Genomic DNA, 17,168 nt, shown 5'->3' with positions numbered 1-17,168 from the left:
TTCTTTGATTGAGTCAAGCCAGTAGGTTAGGCTGAAAGTATGCAATTGGTCCAAAGTCATTTATTGAGTTTCATGGCAGAGGGCCAAACTACATATGCTCTGTTGGCCACTGCCTGGGGATGTATCTAAATATTGTCGGGAAGGGCCAATCAATCTTGCCTTGAGTAGCTGAGTGAAGCACAGTCCTTTAATCAGTGCTCCGTTTCAGCGGAAGATGAATATTCCCAGTTACTTCCAGCGTGCTGGGTGCCATTATCGGTAATCTCAGTGAGCTAGTGTCGGTTCACAGAAGTGATAGCATCTGCTTTGCAAAGTTGCTGATCTGGCAAAACCCTTCATTTGATTATATGTGGCTCCAGTTTAATTTTTATTCCCTTTAAAACAATTGTATCAGTCCATAGAAGCTTTCCAGATGCTTATAATCAGACCCTTTAACAGGCAAGAAGAGTCCATCTGAATCACACCAAGTGTCCATCTAGTCCAGAATGGAAGAGGAACCTTGTGGCTTGGATTGCCAGCTCTAGCTTGGGAAATTCCTGGAAATTTGGGAAGTCTGGGGAGGTAAGGGAGCTCAGCAGAGATGTAACTCCATATAGGCCACCTTCTGACACTGCCATTTCTTCCAGGACTGAGTACTCTGTTGATTAGTTGTAATTTTGGGAGATCTCCACCCATCCACCCCGGGGTTAGCAACTCTACTTGCAGCACTTTAAAGACTTTCCTGAGCCAGAGCTCACTTCATTAGATGTGTGAAGTGTACATCCGTTAGGTGGATACATTTATACAAAAAAATTTCAAACAGCCAAAAGGCAGGAGGAGAGAGGATGTTACAAAGGAAGGCTGGTTTACGTCAAGATCTGATAACAAAAGTAATCAGTCCATCGAGGGTGGGGGAAGACAACACCCAGCTGTTGACAGACACGCAAAGTAGGATTAACACAAAATCAGATCTCATCAAAGAAAGCAGAGGGTCAAACATGATAAGCAGGTTGGGTTAGAAAATAATAAAGGTTTTGCACCATTTATAGTTAGGCAGAGGGCCTAACTATACGTGACGTGACATGACGAGTCAGGCTGGTGTCCCCTGAGCTGACTTGCAGTCACACCTACGCCAGGGGACTCGCCTTAAAAACTGCTCCATCATTTGGAGTCTCTCTACACAAGACCTCTTACACGAGGATGCTCAAGTGAAGGGAGACGCAGTGTTAGCTGGGAAGTGTAGTTTAAAAAGACAGAGGCAAAGGCTCTGTCAAATCCGCCTCTCTACAGAGCCAGCAAAGATCCCTGCTCAGAGGGTTTGTTTATTTCCTCTTCCCCTCTCTGAAGGCTCTATCAATTTCACCTACAGGAGAGAAATACCCTGTAGTTTATGTATTCTGTTATGCAGTCTGTTATATATAATTATTTCTGATTTATACAACCACATTAAACTATTTATTTATTTATTTATTATGTACTGTTCATTATCATTTTGTTGTTTAAGAAAAATATATCAATCTCACATCTCCACCCCCCCCCTCCTCTCTTTATATGGGTTGCATGGAAGGGTGAAGGGAATCCTGTCCCGGGATGTCAGAAATTATGTGTAGAGCTTATTTTATGCTGCTGAACTTGGATCTGTGAATTTGTGGTTTTATTGTCTATTTATGGTAAGTTATTTGTATTTTATTGTATGCTGTAATCCGGCCTGAGCCTGCTTGCAGGGGGTGGTGGACTATAATAATAATAATAATAATAACAACAACAACAACAACAACAACAATAATTTTAAAAACTAAATAAAATGTTTGATATGTTCTTTTCTTCAGAAACCTTAATTAATGATTTGTGAAATGTCATTTGTAAAAAGAAAGTCAATTAATTAATCAACAGAAAATGTAAACAAATTAATAAGCTAAATTATTTTTAAAAAATTCTTTGTGGCTGACAGTCCAAAAAAAGAGATTTCTGTTATGACTTGTCAAAATTTAAACACTATATGCACGAGGGAGAGTATCACGGAAAAAAGCCAAACCAAAACAACCAGCTATGAAAAATAACTATGTCACAAGTCAGAGAGAGAGATCATATACATCATACAATGGCACATTTAAAGGTATAAACCCGATAAAGTTTTAATACATGTGCATTTAATCATGTGCCATTCTTTTAGTATCTAATAAAGTTCTCTAATGCCAAAGCAAAAATTTCTCAATAACATAGCAGTGGTGGGCTATATGAATTTCAAGCCCACTCAAAGAACTAGCAAAATATCCAAATCTTATATAGAGAGAGTATCTCAGAATAGTAAAGTGCTAGTACATAGAGATGGTTTTTAGTTGGTCTGTTCACACAATCAGGTTCACTGCATGGCATCAAGTGGTGGTTTTTGCATGTGAATAATGCATCACAGATTTAAAACTGCACAGAGATCTTTCACACAACCTGAAACACAACCCTTCCCCCTCAGGGTCTGTGCACACATTCAGCTGGCAGTCACCACAAAATAACCTGGATACCACTAAGAGCGGAACTACAAGTGACAAAAGGCACAGATTGGACACTTGTCAGCTTCCCTCAAGTTTTGATGGGAAATGTAGGCAGCTTGGCGGAATGTTGGCCAAGCGACAGTTGAAAAGTCCATTGGACAGCAGTCGGAGAGCCAAGCTGCGAGACCAGGATGCCTACATTTCCCATCAAAACTTGAGGGAAGCAGACAAGTGTCCAACCTGTGCCTTTTGTCACTTGTAGTTCTGCTCTACTGAATTCATGCCTGCAGCATTTAGTCATCGTAAAGAGTCCCACGTAAACACAATACCTCCCATCCCAGTGCTGATACCACCAAATTTGGATTGAGTAATAACTTAAAGACCAACTAGGCTTCCAGGTATGCCCTTTCGAGAGTCAAAGCTCTCTTTGTCAGACTGTCACGGACTACAACACCTCTTTCTTCCACCTTTTGATGGTGGTGCACTAACAACAGTCGTGCAGAAATTGTGGAAGGCTGGATAAGAGCAACTCACAATTTCTAATCTGGATCCAAATTCATTTTCACTCCAAAGCCATCATCGGCTGCTTCTTGTTCATAATTGTATTCTCACAAACGTAGTGAGAATACAATAATCAATTTTTATTATTTTACTACTACTAATATTAATGTTTTACAAAAATAACTGTTCTGTGCAAAATAGTAGAGAGTCCAGTAATATCTTAACGACTAACCGACTTTATTGTAGCAGAAGCTTTCAAGAACCACAGCTCTCCTCGTCAGATACATCATCAGATACATCTGACGAAGAGAGCTGTGGTTCTTGAAAACTGCTACAATAAAGTTGGTTAGTCTTAAAGGTGCCACCGGACTCTTTACTATTTTGCAACTACAGACTAACCCATCTAACTCCTCTGGATCTATGTTCTGTGCAGTTTCCTCCTCTTCAGAACACAAACTATTGCCCCAACTTCCTTTCCTTCTCTTTGAACCTTTCATGCCGACACTCACCGATCCCCGGGAACAGCTAATACCAGCCCGATTCAGAAGTTGCTTGGGGCTCTCTCCATTGGTCCCCACCAAGGTGATGGAGACGATGTCAAAGGTCCCAGTCAGGAGCCCTTGGCCAGTGGTCACTCGGACCTTGTAGATCACTGGATCACTTGGTTTGCTGCAGAAGATCCCAGCTTGTTCCATCTTGCCCACGTAGGGGATCTCAGGAGATCGGGGCAGATAGAGGCCAGAAAAGGCTGAAGAAAGATCTGGAGATCCTGCCTTAGCGTGGTGCACGGGTGAGACAAACATCTGTGTTAGGAACCGGCTCTTCTCCCTCTTGGATAATTACACCCCAGTGCCTCCAAGCAACAGAACAAGGTGTCAGATCGAGGCTCCACCTTCTCTGTCTTTCTGCCTCCAGCTCCTTGTTGCCTGCTCCAGTACAGTCCATCGTTTATATAGGCACCTGCTTCCATCTTCTTCCCGAAGTTGAAAAGGCTGCAGGGAGGAAGATTACCTCCAGTCTCTCACCCTCTTCTCCCTTGTGGGTGGCAACCTCACACCTTGATGGATGCATCTTAGCAGAGATTAGGGAGGTTGTAAAGATCTGATTAACTGAGATAGTGTATGAATAAAGAGGGAGGGAGCGGGAGAGAGAGAGAGAGAGGTGCTGGACTGTTGCCCATGAAAGTGTTATTTCGTTTTTATTTCATCTCAGCATTGGACAAGGCCACCAGGGTCATCTAGTTCAACCTCCTGTCAATGCAGGAACCACAGCTATAATAACCACAGCTATAATATCCTTGGAAAATAGATATCCATTTGGTCCTTCAAATCCTCCAGTGATGAAGAATCCACCACCTTATGTGGGAGAATATTCCAGGGATGAACACACCTCACAGTCAGGAAATTCTTCCTCAAATTGAATTGACACCTCCGTTGCTGTAGTGTATATGCATTAATGTTAGTGGGAATATTGTGTTTGTGTGTGTGTATATGAGTAAATTTTCATGAAACTCCCATCCAATGCATCTTTTTTAAAGAGCTGTTCAGTGTCTGTTAGGCGCGGCTTCTTGATTTCCTGATCTGGTCCTTTAGTGCAAGTTTTTTTTTAAAAAAATAGGCTTCTTTCTCAGCAATCCCAACCAATCAGGGATCACAGAAGCAATGTGATGGAGACAGGTCCGATTGGCTACATAATGCCTTTGATTAAGAGCACTGGAAAGCCCAAAATGTTTGGGGGCTGGGGACAGAAACTGCAGACAGCATCCTCTTCAGACATTGGTTAAGCTGGGACACAATCCACCAACATGGTTTCTTCTACAAATCTCTTGAGCAGCTCTATATCAGTTGGGTTTGAGCAGAAGAGCTTCCCAGTAGGATATAACCTTTAGGTTAGAGCTGTATGTTTCCTCCTGGAATCATAACAGTAACCTGGGGACCCTGCCTCAATTTGTCACAGAGTTCTTCTGCAGCCTGTGTGGGAGAAGTGCAGAGAAAATTCCACTGTCTGGCCAGAAAACAAGTCATGCTCCACAATGATTAATGAACTCAGCTGTCCATTTTTTTATTCTCATAATCTTCGCTTTTTATTAACGAAAAGAAAGAAGTCAACCACAATGGAAAATCAAGCTTTTGTTCACTGTTTTGAAAATGCTGATACCAAAATCTTATTGGACTGGGGGTTTGTGAAGGTTCTCCTACATTAAGGGTAAAGGTAAATGGCAGTCCCCTGTGCAAGCACCGAGTCATTACTGACCCATCACCTTGTACAAATTCTCCAGCGTTCTGTTTACCTACCCACCTTCCACTCCTGCCGTCTTAAATGTCCTTCTAAACACCTTCTCTCTCTCCTCATCCATTCTTTCCCATGCACTCCCAAGAAGCTCTTGGAGTTCTTCCCCTGCCCCATACTTCCTTTGGGACATGACACAACCAGGAACTGGAAGTTGGAAGATTGTGGACAGGCAATTAAATTCACCTCAAGATGACTTAATGGCTTAATTCAGGAGAGGTTTTGAGTGACAGGCATATTTAGCGGAGCAAAGGAATTTTCTCCCCGGTCACCGGACTGACGATCGGCACTAAAGGTTTGTTTGTTTGTGTCTTGTGTCCCCTGTGAGTTGCCTTGAGGTATTTGCTCCATACTGTAACCGCCTTTTAGAATAGGGCTTGCATCTCACTGCTCTGGATTGTGTAGGTTGATCTGCAGCCTGCCAGATCTTCTCACAGTAGGCGCCCTACAGCAGCCCACGCCAGCTCCGTGGAAGTTTGAATTTCTTTTTTGCCTGGATTCAGAGCTGGCTATACCATTAAGCCGGGTGAGGCCACCTGCCTCAGGGGACAGATTTATAAGGGCCATCCAAGAGCACAAAACTGACAATTATTTAGTTTGCTTTTTTATCACCAGAGGAGCAGAAGGAATACCGTTTGGATTTCTGCCTCCTTCACCAAGACACCTTGAACCACGTCTGTGGCTGCACATTAAGTCTCCACAGTGCCCTTCTGCCCACTCTTTCTCCTGGGGGTTCATGCCACATCCCTTCTCCATCCAGCCCGTTCAGTTGCTTCTCCTCAAGTCACAAGCAAATGGAAAGGAGTCAGATGCTACTGACCAATCTACCCCATGGAGACTTATCCTTCAGTGGGTCTGTTCATCTTCAAGGTGCCAGAAGGCTCTTTTGGGATTTACTGAAATTGAGCAATGTGACCACTTTCATGTGCATACAAACAAAACTGGAGGTTGTGCTTAACAGTCAAGAGCCAGGCTTGCAGTCTCTCATTGAATGGCTCATCAAGACTGAAGACAGAAGCCTTCAATTAACTCCAATTGATCATTGCATCTGAATATGTGGGTGTCTTACCGTGCAAACCCATTGAACTCAGTGGACTTAAACTGTAGTTATTTTGCATATAATTCATAGAATCATAGAGTTGGAAGGTACCTCCAGGGTCATCTAGTCCAACCCCCTGCACAATGCAGGAAATTCACAAATCTCTCCCCCTCCCCATCCCCAGTGACCCCTGCTCCATGTCCAGACCAGGGCAAAGCACCATTAGGATTCCTAGCTGAACTGGCCTGGGGAAAATCACTACCTGACCCCAAGGTGGCTATTGGCATTATGCTGGGCATGTAAGAAGGGGCAGCGAGAACTAAATACTGATGTCGCCCTTCCTGCCCTCCCTCTCACGATCTGCCCAGGTTCACAGAACCCGCATTGCTGTCAGATGGCCTTCAAGCCTCTGCTTACAAACCTCCAAAGAAGGAGAGCCCACCACCTCCCGAGGAAGCCTGTTCCACTGAGGGACCGCTCTAACTGTCCGGAAGTTCTTCCTAACATTTAGCCTAAAACTCTTTTGATTTAATTTCAACCCGTTGGTTCTGGTCTGACCATCTGGGGCAGTGGAAAACAACTCGGCACCACCCTCTATATGGCAGCCCTTCAAGTACTTGAATGTGGTTTATCATATCACCTCTCAGTCGTTTCCTCTCCAGGCTAAACATACTGAGCTCCTTCAACCTTTCCTCATAGGACTTGGTCTCCACAGACCCCTCACCATCACAGAATCACAGAGTTGGAAGGAGCCATACAGACCTTCTAGTCCAACCCCCTGCCCAATGCAGGATGAGCCTAAAGCATCTCGGACAAATATTCATCCAGCCTCTTCTTGAAAACTGCCAGTGAAGGTGAGCTCACCCACCTCCCTAGGCAGTTGATTCCACTTTTGAACTATTCTGACCATGAAAATGTTTTTCCTAATATCCAGCTGGTACCTTTCTGCATGTAATTTAAGCCCATTGCTTTGGGCCCTATCCTCTGCTGCCAAATGGAACAGCTCCTTGCCCTCCTCCAAATGACAGCCTTTCAAATATTTAAAGAGAGCAGTCATGTCCCTCCCTCAATCTCCTCTTATCCAAACTAAACATTCCCAAGGACCTCAGCGTTTCCTCGTAGGGCTCAGTCTCCAGACCCCTGATCATCCTCATCGCTCTCCTCTGCACCCTCTCGATTTTGTCCACATCCTTATTGAAGTGAGGCCTCCAGAACTGCGCACAATACTCCAGGTGCAGCCTGACCAAGGCAGTATAGAGAGGGACTATGACCTCCTGCGATTTCAATGCAATGGCCCTTTTGATACAACCCAAGACTGAGTTTGCCTTTTTTGCCACCGCATCACACTGACTGCTCATATTTAGTTTACAGTCCACTCTTACCCCAAGATCTCTTTCGCATACATTACTACCCAGAAGTGTATCCTCCATCCTGTATTTGTGCTTCACCACCTTTGTTGTCCTCCTCTGGACACGTTCCAGCTTGTCTATATCCTTCTTAAATTGTAGTGCTCAAAACTGAACACAATAGTCTAGGTGAGGTCTAACCAGAGCAGAGTAGAATTGCACTGCTAATAGTCTGAGGTTAGTTTCTTCCTCAGTAAATGGGAATCTTAACTACATTTTAATCCCAAAATGTGTACCTTAATTGGCTGCCTTGGATTCCCATGTGGCAGATTCAAAATGTGGAAATTCCCTCAGAGGTTTTCTTAACAAGACCTTCTATATTCATTTGCTCAGTTAAGTCTGTTTTGAATTTTGTGAAATTATCTTCCATTTTCTTCTCAAAAGAATCTAGTTTATCACTTAATTGGTCGAGAAAGTTTTGCATTAAATCTGTGGATGATGATGAAATTATCATTTCAATTAAAATGTCATGGCGCGATGTCATCGTGCCACAAAACGGAGTCATGATGGGAAATCGCGCCATGAAGACACTGTCATTCCGAGAGTTTTGCATGATTTTACGCAAGGGGGAAAGATGTGTGAAAACAGTCATTATTCATAGTCCTCCTTTCTCACTGAGAACTCAAGGCAGATTACACGGTGTAAGTCAACAGAATCAACACGGATGGGCCTTCCAGTGCAACAAGAAAAAAGGTTGGGATTGTTGTCGAAGTCTGTAAATGGAGCTGAAACACAGGCCGTTTCTACACGTCCTTAAAAGGGCAGCCCATTCACTGAACGCTGTCAGCTTTTCTCCTTCATTCCACATGTCTCCGATTTCAAAACGATAGCAGGCTGTTCAGCTTCCGTTTTTTCAGCATCTTTTTGAGGAACTCAGGAAATGCATTCTCAGAAAAGGCGCCGAAAAAAACAGAAGCAAAACAGCCTGCAACAGTTTTGAAATCGGAGACATTTGGAGTGAAGGAGAAATGCTGGCAGCGTTTGGTGAACGGGCCGTCCCTTTAAGGATGTGGGGAAAGAGCCCAAGATGAAACACAGCATAAGTATTAACACAGCATGTTAAACGATGCAGAAATTACAAAGTAGGATTATATGGACAGCAATGGACAGCATTTACCAAACACTGTAGTGTAGTCCACCGTATCTACACATTTACCAAGGCATCTTTCTGAAACATTTTGTTATAGTACAGCCCTAACTACCTATGTAAAAAAGCCTTCCTGAATAATTCAGTTTTGCAAAGTGTGCAGAAGGCGGGGGGGGGGGGGACTTTCCTGACCTCATCAGGCAGAGAACGGGCATGTACAGGCAATTGTTCATCTTGCCCATTTGCAGGGTGGCACTTACAGACTGTCCTGTTCAGATGAATGAAGTTGCCATGGCAGACTAGAGGGAGAGAAGCTGCTCCATAGATATGAGGGTTCAAGGCTTTGCATGTGATAGCCGTTACCTTGAACAGAGCCTGGAAACTTATGGGTAGGCAATAGAGTTACTGCAGAATGGGAGTAATATGCATGCTCTGCCTAGCTCCCGATAATAACAGAGATGCTGCACCCTGTACCAACTGAAGTCAATGAGTTGCCTTTGAGTAGAGACCTATGTAGAGGGCACTGCAATAGTCTAGTCTTAATGCTACCCTGATATGGATCCAGGTGGCCAGATCAGCTGTGTCCAGGCAAGGGCCATCTAACTGAGTTGGAAGAAAGCATTTTTGTACTGCATTAACTGGCTTCTCCGGCAGCCTTGCTGGATCCAGTATGACCCCCTAGGCTCTTAACGGAGTCAGCAAAGGTCAGCTGAACCCTGTCAAAAGTGGGAAGCACAATATCCTTCAAGATCTCCACTTTTCCAAGCAGCATCTCTTCTGTCTTGTCTGGCTTCATTTTCAGTTTGTTCATGTTTGGCCATTACGGTGGTAGATTATGGCATTTCACATGGTCTCCACCTGGAATCAGATCTGCTGAATGCTTCATCTTTGATCTCGTTGTAGCTTGAGGGTATCTCACATTTTGTAAGGAATACAAGGTCCTTTTAACTCAACTAGATTTCGATACTTTCCCTAACATAGATCCAGAGGAGTTAGCCATGTTAGTCTGTAGTTGTAAAATAGTAAAGAGTAGCACCTTTAAGACTAACCAACTTTATTGTAGCATAAGCTTTCGAGAACCACAGCTCTCTTCATCAGATGCATCGTCAGATGAAGAAAGCTGTGGTTCTCGAAAGCTTATGCTACAATATGATGCATCTGATGAAGAGAGCTGTGGTTCTCGAAAGCTTATGCTACAATAAAGTTGCATCTGATGAAGAGAGCTGTGGTTCTTGAAAGCTTATGCTACAATAAAGTTGGTTAGTCTTAAAGGTGCTACTGGACTCTTCCCTAACATAGGATACAATATCTTCTGCACACACACACACACACACACATAGAGTAAAGTAAGAGACTGGCAACACATCTAGACAATATTTTTCTGCATGGGAATGCACTCATTTTAACATTATGCATTCTCTCTCTAACCAAGCCCTTGGACCTTATCACCAGCCTTTAATTTGGCTTGTTAAAAGATAATTAAAGGATAAACTGTGGCAAAAGAAGAGGAAGCATTCAATCAGCTTAATTTCTGTATGACTAATTAAAGTATTTCACATTTGTTAGAATAAAGTATTTTGTTTACTTGCTTGAAGGAAATATCTATTGATTTTTAGGAAACGTACTAAGCCAAACCGGCAACCGACATCTTCAATGCTGATGTTAAGAGTTCCCCATACCTATTCATTTTTTAAAAATTTTTCAAACTTTATTTGAACTTAGGAACTTACAAATATAACATGGTCAAATGTAGGCTTAAACTATAAATTTACATCTTTATCCAGTAAAATAAATGTACAGTAACCAGCTTGTTGCAACTAATAACATGATAAGGAGAGAACAATTCCACTCTTTGATGTATTGTCAAAGGTAACACTCAGAGATCTCTGTCTTTTGGTGCTACACCTCTGGAGATGCCAGCCACAGCTGCTGGTGAAACGTCAGGAACTACAATGCCAAGACCACGGCAATACAGCCTGGAAAATCCACAACCACCAACAATTCCACTCTTCGCTCTCTTGGTAAGCTGGGCCTAATTTATAATAGGTATAAGTATAATAAGTATTCAGAACAGAGACTAGACAGCTTTCTGGTAGGAACCATGTTTAATAATGTTTTAACTCTGCCCCAGTCTGGTGTATCTCCCGCAAAGCAGATTAACCCAGAGGTTACTTTGTTAGCACACAAAACCAGACTGTTGGATCCTATTGTTCTTTGGGGTTGTGAGCTCCTTGTGTCTTCTTCTCACTCTCTTTTTTAAACTAAAGGAGTGAGCTGTGTAAGTCTGACGATGCAGCTGACGAAGCGAGCTGTGGTTCTTGAAAGCTTATGCTACAATAAAGTTGGTTAGTCTTAAAGGCGTTGCTGGACTCTTTTTTGAACCAACATTTTCTGTAAAATCATTTGCACTTCTGAAGAAGTGACCAACATTAGCAAACTATCTTCCTTCCTTTGTTTTCTTGCTGGGGGCAAAATAAGTTGCTTTGCTGCCATTACCACAAATTTTGTTAGTCTTACAGGCGCTACTGGACTCTTGCTCTTTTCTATGGCTACAGACAGACTCATACGGTTACCCGTCTTGATCTCTCCTGCCATTAAGGTTATCTTTATATCACAAGCAAAATGATTGACCAATCATTGTTTCCCACAAGGATGAGGGGTGGAGAGAAGGGGAGAGATTTCAAGCACTTCTCAGCACCCTGAAAAAGTCCAAAGATTCTCTGGAGGAAACTAGAGCGACTCCGGTGTGGAGTTTATGGTGTAGATGTGACAGAGGTTGTAACAGAGAAGTCTGCATTTGACCTCTCTTCACCTGCCTGCCTGTGCTGGACAGCTCCTGTATTCCAGGTGTGGAGGACGCCCTCCAGCTCCTGGGATTTAGTACAGGAGATCTGACTTCAAAAGAAAAGCCAGCCTCTTTGAGAATTGTACGTGCATTTAACTTGGCTTGGGCCCCATCGTACCCAGCCCTGCAGCCATGAACGCCTGCTCTTGCTAAATCCTCTCCTTGCCCTGTAGGATCAGAGAGCCACCCACATGACACGTGAAATGTTGCAGAGCCGGGTCATTTCCGTGCTCTCCACCTGCATGCAACAAGGTCTGAATCAGCAACTAGGCAACCAGTTATGCATCTCCCCTCCGCAATGTTCTCCTCAGATGAAGAAGTTATGTGACTCAGCTTGGAATAATGTGACTCAGCAGAAAAGCCCCCAAAATCTTCACAGCTCTTTTAAAACACTTATCCATACATTGTCGAAGGCTTTCATGGCCGGAGAATGATGGTTGTTGTGGGTTTTCCGGGCTGTATTGCCGTGGTCTTGGCACTGTAGTTCCAGACGTTTCGCCAGCAGCTGTGGTTGGCGCCTTCCAGGAAGATGTCACAGTGTCACTGAGAGATCTCTGTCTTTTGGTGCTACACCTCTGAAGATGCCAGTCACAGCTGCTGGCGAAACGTCAGGAACTACAATGCCAAGACCACGGCAATACAGCCCGGAAAACCCACAACATCCAACTTATCCATACAGATTGACTGAACTCAGGCCATTGGATGGGAAAGGACAGCCATTTGTTAGGAGATCAGCATTTGAAATAACAAATGAACTAACTGTTGGAAGGCTTTTACCATCTTTATAGCCAATGGAGTACATACCTTGATTTAAAGGAATAACCCTGAAGAAGAAACCTAGTGGTGGTCTGTGGTCCCCTATGATTTTTGAATTCATGAGAGACTTTGTATTATTGAATGGTCTTTAAGTTATGAGAGACTCATTATGGAATTTTTTCCTGGCTAGAAGATACAACGGAATATTTTGTAGAATTTTTGTCTTGTTACAAAATAACGGTACAGAGTGTTTGGTTCTCCATATCTTTAGGGGTTTTTTATAGAATATTCTGTACAGGAATCTCTGTCTGTATCGGTCATATGAGTATATAGATTGATATCGGTATTGCACTGTTTGTATAATTTACTGGAATACACCTTTTATGAATTTTTCTAGTGTGTTTTGGGAGGTAGCATATTTATTGTTATACGGTATCTGGGTGATCTACTCCCTGTTTATTCCTATTTGTTAGGTTTAGGCGTGTTCCGTGTCACGGGGATGTTCGTGACCATCGGATTCTCTTCACTGAGGACGGTCTCATTTTCTGGGACTTGTCCCTGGCAAACCCCCTGTTCTGGTTTTATCCTGATTTTTGCCTTCAGCTTCAAGAATGGTAGGGTTGCCAACTCCAGGTTGGGAAACTCCAGGAGATTCTGGGGGTGGAGCCCGGGGAGAGAGGAGTTTGGGGAATGCAGTGAGCTCTGCAGCAATGCTTCGCTAACGAGTTAGGGACCGTAGACCTCCTCACTATGTTGCCTTACATATTATCTGTTGCTTTAAAAATGTACTCCTATGTACCACCTGTGCTCCATGTTGTCTAATGTCAGTCCTAGAACTGATTATGTTCCGTTCCAGTATTTTCTTCTACTCTGTATTGGATTCTTGCTAACGCTATGTCTTTTTAAACTTGTATCTATTTACCCTATGGCATTGTTTATGGAAATGAAGGGAAAAGGGGGGGGGGGGCGGAACTCAACCCAAAATAGTATGTGATACAGAAGGGTCAAGCTAACATTAAAAATATACCAAAATTACATAAATGTATTAAGAAGTATATATACAAACTACAATGAAAAATATTTTAAAAATTTTAAAAACTTTAAAAGGTAACCGTATAAAATACATGAGATTAAAATATTACATACATAAAAATGGATGACCCAAAGATCAATAATAAAAACATCCAAATAAATAAATATTAATAAATATATGTATTGGGAAATGTACTTGATACTGATTGTACCAATCTCATACTGTGTAATCCACCTTGAGACTCAGTGAGAAAGGCAGACTATTAATGACATTAAATAAATAAATAAATAAATAAATAAATAAATAGATAGATAGATAGATAGATAGATAGATAGATAGATAGATAGATAGATAGATAGATAGATAGATAGATAGATAGATAGATAGATAGATAGATAGATAGATAGATAGATAGATAGATAGATAGATAGATAGATAGATAGATAGATGTGATGCCCTAGGGCCCATCCTCCAAAACTGTCACTTTATCCAAGATCCAGAGGAGTTAGCCGTGTTAGTCTGTAGTAGCAAAATCAAAAAGAATCCAGTAGCACCTTTAAGACTAACCAATTTTATTGTAGCATAAGCTTTCGAGAATCACGTTCTCTTCGTCAGATGCATTCTCATCTGACAAAGAGAACGTGATTCTCGAAAGCTTATGCTACAATAAAATTGGTTAGTCTTAAAGGTGCTACTGGACTCTTTTTGACTTTCTCCAAGGGGACTGATCTCTGTCATCTGGAGATCAGTTTAATTCTGAGAGAGCGGCAACTCTACGAGAAAGTGCAGTTGTGAGGTTTACCTTTTTCTTTCCATGACAGCTGGGGATTCAGAGTTAGGTGGACTGGCAGCTCATTGGGTGTGTGTGTGTGTGTGTGTGTCTGTACCCCAGGCTGCAGTATTTGACCTGTAAAAAGAACATAAGAATATTTATTGTAAAGGGAAGGGTCTTTCTTTCTCTTACCTGTTCGTCTGCCAGTGATGCTGTCTGTCACCTTAAGACTTCATTCCAGCATCTCTGCCAGAGAAGAAAAGGTAAATTATTTTTGTATTGGACTAATGGCCACATATATGCACCCATGAATGTGTTTTCATATTTTTGACACTTAGTGTATTTATTGTAGTTATTGTGTTTATTGGATGCGTTGGAGGTTGGTGTATATGTATGTGGCAGTGGTTGCTATTTATATACAGGATTTCATTGGTATTTATATGCAAGAAGTATTTATTCACTATATGCACTTGTCAATTTATAAATATATGTGATCCATTATACGTGTATGTGACTCATTATCAAATTTCTGTACATGAGATATTTCTATGGTAGGTGGAGTTTCCCCTGTTGATCTTCCTACCTGGGGGCTGGCAACTCTATGAGGTTGTAAGGGTTACCTTTTTCTTTTCATGACAGCTGATAATTCAGAGCCCCTGACACATGCATTGTTTTAATATTATAATGATATAACGATACTCCATTGGTGATTTAAAAAAAAACTTTAAAAGCCCTATTAGCCTGTGTGCGTGGGGCAGGGCGGGGGCATTGCTGCCCAGGTAGGAGGACAAAGAAAATGCTGGGAAACTTGCCCTGTGGAAGTGTTGTTGGTGCTGCATGGTATTAGCAGCTGCAGCAGCAACGGAGAAACCGCCCAAGCCTGTCCCCGTGTGGAAAATGCCAAAGAGTGCAGGCTCTGCCAAAATACATGTAAAGCAAGCAAAAAAAAAAGAAAAGAGCTGGAGTTACAAAATGCTAAAGGCATAAAACAAACCAATCCTCATTTAAAATACCGAAAAGAGACCTGGAGATGGTTGTGGCCATGCCAGTAGAACTGTTGAGTTTAATTGCAGTAAAAAGACAGAATTCCATGTTAGGGGTGATGAATTATAATAAGTAAGCATCGTCAAATCACAACTCCCTTCTAACAAAAGGAGCTTGACTCTCGGAAGTGTGCATGCCCTGGAAATCTTGTTGGTCTTTAAGGTGCTACTGGACTCAATGCTGACCCCTCGTGGGGTTTTCAAGGCAGGAGATTAGCAGAGGTGGTTTGCCCTCCCCTTCCCCTGCGCAGCATTGCAATTCTCGTCTTCCTTGGTGGTCTCTCACCCAAATGCTAACCAGGGCTAAACCCTGCGCTCTTCAGGCTGCTCAGGGAGATCAGTCAAAGCAAAGAAGAGCCACAATCATAACGCCATTCATAGAAGTCTTTGAGGGCACTGAATATTCTCTTCTACTGAGCCCTTCTAAAAAAAACAAAAACCATTTTTCATAGTGTTGGAAAAAGAACAGAAGGCTAAAGTGGTTTGGGCTTTTTAATTTAAAAGGAAAGTGGACAGAGGAGGGAGGGAGGTGTGACAGAAAATTATGGATGGTGTGGAAAGAGCAGAGAGAGATTTTTCTCCCTCTCTAATGCTCGGTCTCCCTTGCTGCAGGACAGACCGAAGGGAGTCCTTCTCACACATCACGCCTCATCAGTCACTGATGGAATTTAATGCCTCAGGATGTGGCAATGACTTCTGGTTTAGGCGGCTTTAATAATGGAATTGGACACACCCATGGAGGACTAGCCGCTCTTAGCCTGAAGGGGAGCCTCCGAGTCTAGAAGCAGTCTACCTCTCTGGTCCAACTGCTATGGAGAAACAACAGGAGGGGCAGTTGCTTTTGTGCCCTGCTTGGAGGCTTCCACAGGCATCTACTGGCCTAAGAACATCAACGGTGCCCTGCTGGATCCAACTAGTGGGCCGTCCACTCCAGCCTCCTGCTTCACGTGGTGGCCAACTAGTTATCCTGGGAAGCCTGCAAACAGGGCATAGAGGCCAAGGTTCTCCCCTGATGGTACCAACTTGTGCTTGGTTTCAGAGGTCAACTGCTGCTGAATATGGGGGTTCAGTTTAGTTATCATTCTTATCCAATCCCCTGTTAAAAGCATCCGTGCCATCGCTACAGCTTGACGAGTAAAGAAATGCTTCCTTTCAGCCATCTTTTGCCCATTCGCTTCACTGGGTTCCCTGGAGGTCTACAATTATGGGAAAGAGAAAAGAAAGCGCTCTCGCTCCCCTTTCCCTGTCCCCTGCAGGATTTTATAAACTTTTGTCATGCTCCCCTTGGTAGTCAACATATTAAACAGCAGCCAGTTCCCCTTCTGATTTTGCTTGGCTTGTAGGACCCCCTTGGCTTTAGCAGATAGGCCCAGTGCTTCATATTTAGTTATTTATTTTAGTCAGGGGTCATTTTGTAGAAAAAGAGCTGGAGGAACTCATTAGCATAACTCATTAGCATATGCCACGCCTCTTGCCATTGCTGGAAGTGTGTCATTAATATAACTGATTTGCATATGCCACACCCCCTGACATCACCTATCCTGGCAGTTTTGGACCCAATCCTGGCCATTCAGGGCCAAAATTGGGCCCAAAATGGCAAAAAAGGGCTGAAAATGGCTGAAAAGGGGCTCAAAATAGTCAGGATCAGGCCGCTGATGAGCGGGAGAGTGATCCACCATCCGTCAGAGGCCCGATCTGGGCCGTTTCAGCCCCAATCCAGGCTGAAACAGGCCCAAAATGGCCGAGAGTCAGGTGGGTGGGGCCACCTGACACGTGACCTCTTTGGGGAACTGCCAGATCTGCGTTCCTGTGCGTTCTCCCTTGAAATGAGCCCTGATTTTAGTTATGTCATTTTCCATCTCTTTCACTGAGACTCAAGGCAGATTACACACTATGAGATTAGTACCGTCGGTATCAAGGACATTTCCA

At 43.1% G+C, this 17,168-nt stretch overlaps 1 protein-coding gene across 1 annotated transcript in view; it reads right to left on the bottom strand.

The window, feature by feature from the left end:
• Positions 1-3,866, bottom strand: part of LOC129338760 (polyunsaturated fatty acid lipoxygenase ALOX15B-like) — a 30,055-nt gene extending 26,189 nt beyond the window's left edge. Inside the window, exon 1 of the mRNA XM_054993228.1 lies at positions 3,479-3,866. Coding sequence (XP_054849203.1) covers positions 3,479-3,772 — 294 coding nt within the window. The 5' untranslated portion in view covers positions 3,773-3,866. The remainder of the gene's footprint in view (positions 1-3,478) is intronic.
• Between the last annotated feature and the right edge of the window lie 13,302 nt (positions 3,867-17,168).

Source organism: Eublepharis macularius, chromosome 12, assembly GCF_028583425.1.
Source record: "Eublepharis macularius isolate TG4126 chromosome 12, MPM_Emac_v1.0, whole genome shotgun sequence".
NCBI lineage: Eukaryota > Metazoa > Chordata > Lepidosauria > Squamata > Eublepharidae > Eublepharis > Eublepharis macularius.
The sequence above is the reverse complement of the archived record's forward strand: the minus strand, read 5'-3'. Positions and strand labels throughout refer to the sequence as shown.